The sequence below is a fragment of the Columba livia genome, chromosome 9, assembly GCF_036013475.1.
Source record: "Columba livia isolate bColLiv1 breed racing homer chromosome 9, bColLiv1.pat.W.v2, whole genome shotgun sequence".
Taxonomy (NCBI): domain Eukaryota; kingdom Metazoa; phylum Chordata; class Aves; order Columbiformes; family Columbidae; genus Columba; species Columba livia.
In genome coordinates, this window is record NC_088610.1 from 13,287,058 (window position 1) to 13,291,563 (window position 4,506).

The window sequence follows — 4,506 nt, forward strand, 5'->3', positions numbered from 1 at the left end:
GCCATCCAGGAAGGTGGCAGCCACTGAACATGGGGCAGATGTAGGTCATGGGGCAGCAGCTGAGCGCTCTCAGGACAGTGGTTCAGCAGGATGAGGGGAGAAGGCAGCTCTGTGGGCACTATGGGAGTGCCACACCATGTGTGGGTGTCATGTCACCCTAAGCTGTTGGAGTTTTTTACATGCACAGCAGCATCTTGTTTTCACCTTGCAAGACAAAGGAAAAGCACACCGGATGCTTCTGGAGATGGAACAAATTAGCCATACAAACCGAAGTCTCTCCCTGCTCTGCAGCAGGGTGGTTCTGCAGGCTGGCAGGAGTCGTCTGCAATGGGCTGCAGTGTGGTGCACAGCCATCCTGCCCACCACACCAGCAGCACCATGGGGGCTCACAATGGATGCCTCGCACCTAGCCTGCACCAGGCCAGGCAGGGACGAAAGCAGGGACCCCCCAGCCAGGGTGGGCTACTGCTGGGCACCGCCAGCTGGGACAGACCTCAGCCCTTTGCCCACCCTCCTGCCGAGTCCCAGCGGGACTTTGCCCAAGAGGCAGAGGGTTGGTTCAGCATGGTGCTGAGCCAAACGGGTATCTCCATGGGTGCTGGGCTTTATGCCAAATAGCCCAGCCAGCTTGCCCCGGCCATGCAAGGGCTCATGTGCGCACTCAGCCCGTGCAGCTCTCCAACTGCAGTTTTCCCATAGGAAAATTGAAGTGTTATCATGTTCACTTTTCAGGGCTAGCAACAGCCTTCCTAACGCTGCAAAAGTGCTGTGCTAGAGCCGCCAAAGACAGGAAATGCAACATGTTACAGATCCACACCCACCACCAGCCTCTGGAAACCAAAGATGTGGTCAGGCGACCCTGGTACCAGTTGTGGCTGAGCAGCCTCAGGGGATGGCGTTGACGACGCTGCCCTCCACTGAGAGGGTATTTTTGAAATGTAAGCAAACAGGCAAGTGCTTTTAATAATTTGATGCTGGTCCCTGTGGTTACTTGCAGTTCCCAAATAATCTGCTAGATGGCATAATGTAATAATATGATAATAATAACGATACATGGGTTTGTTTTGATTGATGCAAACTCTAGAAATCATTTGTCAAATAACTTAAGCAGGCGTTTACATATATTACTGCACAAATACGTACCGCTCCCCTTTTTGTTGAGCATTTATTCAAACCCTGACAAAGCACCATTCTCTGCAACCCTGGAATTTCTGTTCTTTCTGGCAGAGGATATGATACATGACAAGAGAAGCTATAGCAATGACACAGACACCAACTTTCTCATTATGTCTGTGACTGTACTAGAGCAACCCCAGCAAGAAATTACAATAAAGCTTCTTGTTATTTGGCTGCTGCATATGAATAAGGAGCAAAGCATTACTCATACATAATAGCTTCTATTTGCTGCAGGCCCTTCAGCTCTCAGAGCCGGACTAACAAAAGCAAAGGGCAGATTATGTTGCAAGAGCGGGACTCTTCCACGGCACGCCCTGGCCAGGAAGGTGGCTGCGTTTTGGCTTCTCCCGGGTGTGGGGACTGCCAGAGCATGGGGGTCTCGCAGTGGCCTTGGGATTTTTATCAGTTTGGGAGGTTTTGAGCGGCCAGTTTCCCCCGGCTGCCCTCTCCATCCTCCCTGCCCAAGTTGTCGCACCCACCCTCCACGCGTGATCCTGGGGACGGCTCTCGCGTGGGGACCCAGGACGGGCCCCGCCGTGGGGAGCGGGCCCGGCCGCCGGCGTTGGGGCCGCGGCGGGGAGCGCACGGGGAGCCTGCTCCCCGCGCCCACCGCCCAAGCAGCAGCAGTCGCTGTCCCCACTGGGGGCCGCGCTCCGCGGCGAGCGGTGTGGCCGCCCGGCCGGGCTGGCACCGCCCCGTGCCCGCCCCCTACCCGCCCCACGGCGCGGCGGGGCCGGGGCCCGGGCGCCTCGGCGGGCGGCGCAGAGCGGCGGCGGCGGGCGGGCTGCGAGCAGGGCGCCGCCGGCTCGGCGGGCAGCGGGCGCTCCGCCCTCGGTGCGCGGGGCCTCCCCTCTCCGCGCCCGCGGAGCGTCGGCGCCCGCCTATATCTACGGCCGCGGCGGCCCGCCGCCCGCAAGGATGTGAGGCGGGCGGGCAGCCCAGCCGCCGCCGCCGTGGCATGCCTCCCCGCGCCCGGAGCCGTCGGCGCGGCGCCTAGCCGCGGCTCCGCGGGGCGATGCTGCCCTGGAAGCGGAGCAAGGTGGAGCTGGTGGCGGGCGAGCCGCGGCGGCAGAGCAAGCCCAAGGGGTACGCGGTGAGCGTGCACTACTCGGCGCTCACCTCGCTGGCCCGCGCCTGCCCCGAGAGCGCCCTGCACCGCGTGGGCAGCATGTTCCGCTCCAAGCGGCGGAAATTCCGCGTTACCAGCGAGGACCCCACGTACACCGTGCTCTACCTGGGCAACGCCACCACCATCCAGTCCAAAGGCGAGGGCTGCACCGACCTGGCCGTCTGCAAGATCTGGAGCAAGAGCGAGGCGGGCCGGCAGGGCACCAAGATGAAGCTGACCATCAGCGCGCAAGGCATCCGCATGGCCCACGCCGAAGATAAGGGGCTGCGCCGGCCCGGCCACCTCTACCTGCTGCACCGGGTCACCTACTGCGTGGCCGACCCGCGCCTGCCGCGCGTCTTCGCCTGGATCTATCGCCACGAGCTGAAGCACAAGGCGGTGATGCTGCGCTGCCACGCCGTGCTCGTCTCCAAGCCCGAGAAGGCGAAGGCCATGGCCCTGCTACTCTACCAGACCTCGGCCACGGCGCTGGCCGAGTTCCGCCGGCTGAAAAAGCGGGACGACGCGCGGCACCAGCAGCAGCAGCTGGTGGGTGAGCAGAGCATCCCGCTGGTGCCGCTGCGCAAGCTGCTCAACGGGCAGTGCTGCTACAAGCCGCCGGTGGAGCGGAGCCGCAGCGCGCCCAAGCTGGGCTCTATCACAGAGGACCTGCTGGGCGAGGAGCAGGAGGAGCGGGCCATGCACTGCGACTGCGAGGACATCCTGGAGGCGCTGGGCGAGCCCGAGGGCGAGCTGCTGCGCGCCGGCGCCGGTCGCGGCGAGAGCCCGGAGCTGGGCCAGCTCCTCCGCGACCTGGGCGAGCTCAGCCTGGGCAACGACCTGCGTTCCCTGCGCGCCGACCTCCGCGTCCGCCGGCTGCTCTCCGGCGAGAGCACGGGCAGCGAGTCCTCCCTGGAGAGCAACGGCCCGGACGGCGCCGCCCCGCCCTGCAACGGCGCCGAGCAGCCGCCCCCCGGCGACCCCGAGACCGGCTGAGCGCTCCGCCGCGCCGGGGGTGCGCGCTCCCTTCCGGGATGCACGGCGCCGCTGTGGCCCCGCTGGCAGCGCACGGTCCCTTCCGGGCGTGCATGGCCCCGGCGAGGCCCCTCTGAGAGTGCACGGTGTCCGCCGGGGAGCACCGGGACACCTCCGGCCCCGCGGAGGTTGCACGGACCTGCCGGGTGCGCCAGAATCCCTCTGGGAGCGCACGGCCCCTCCGGGCGTGCCGGTTGCCTGTGGCGCCCCCGCGTCCCGCAGCAGCCCGGGGAGAGGCTGCCCCTCCCGGTGCCGGTGGTCGCCGGAGCCGAGCCCCAGCCCGCCGTGGCCCGAGGAGGGGAGGCGGCCGCGGGCTGTTTACCTCCGGCTCAGCCCTTGAAGATCTGCCAAATTCCTGGAATAGCTTTCCCCGGGGAGGGCGGTGGGAGGGAGGTGTTGCGCCTTGTTTACAGTCAGAAATCTCACATCCGAGCGGCCCCCCCTGCCTTTTTCTACATTAAAGTCACTCCATCGTGCTGTCGTGTCCGAGAGGTTTGCACTGTTGTGATTTTTTTTTTTAATTATTATTATTATTATTTTTAAGTTAGACCCTTTTTTTGGGCCCCGGTCCTGTCCCCGGTCTCAGTGCTCTAGATCTTTTGCTGTGCAAAAGAAAACTCTACTTGTGGCTGTTCACCTGTACATAGGGAAATGTATGCAAATACATTTTGTTATTTTTAAGAACACCACCATTGCGATCTCTGTTTGCACATATGTGAAGAAAATAAAGATGACAGTAATTTAAAAGAAACCGAGGTCGCTGTGGTGATTTGGCCTCTGTGTGTATGTGTGTATATGCTTTTATAAGGAGATGGGGGCGGGGGGGGGGGAGATCCCTTGAGATGTGTTGTAGCTGCAGGAGGACACTGTGCTGCAAGGCCCTCGCAAACACCAAGTATGGTTTCCAAGCCAGCTGGAAATATTACACTGCGGGGACACACACTGGGCACTTAAGGTCTCTTGTAAAAGACACAAGGATGAGATTTTCTCTCCACGGCCTCTTAACAATGGGCAGGTATGTGCGGGAAGCCTTGTGTCTGAGCTCTCTGGCTGGATTGTAGGCTCAAGAAACATAACTGTGCATCTCTGAGGCTGCCGTGGGGCTCACGTGTGGGGCAAGCTGCCCCTTGCTTGGCAGCATGCTCATGGGTGCTGGGAGCACTGCGCGGCCCTTGCTGGGTTCGCAT

The 4,506-nt window shown here is 62.1% G+C and overlaps 1 protein-coding gene across 1 annotated transcript; it reads left to right on the forward strand.

The window, feature by feature from the left end:
* The first annotated feature begins 1,932 nt into the window (after positions 1 to 1,932).
* On the forward strand, positions 1,933 to 4,070 carry FAM43A (family with sequence similarity 43 member A). Its single transcript, XM_021300104.2, has one exon. It carries the CDS (start codon positions 2,192 to 2,194, stop codon positions 3,278 to 3,280), a length of 1,089 nt encoding a protein of 362 aa, XP_021155779.2. The 5' UTR covers positions 1,933 to 2,191; the 3' UTR covers positions 3,281 to 4,070.
* The last annotated feature ends 436 nt before the right edge of the window (positions 4,071 to 4,506 follow it).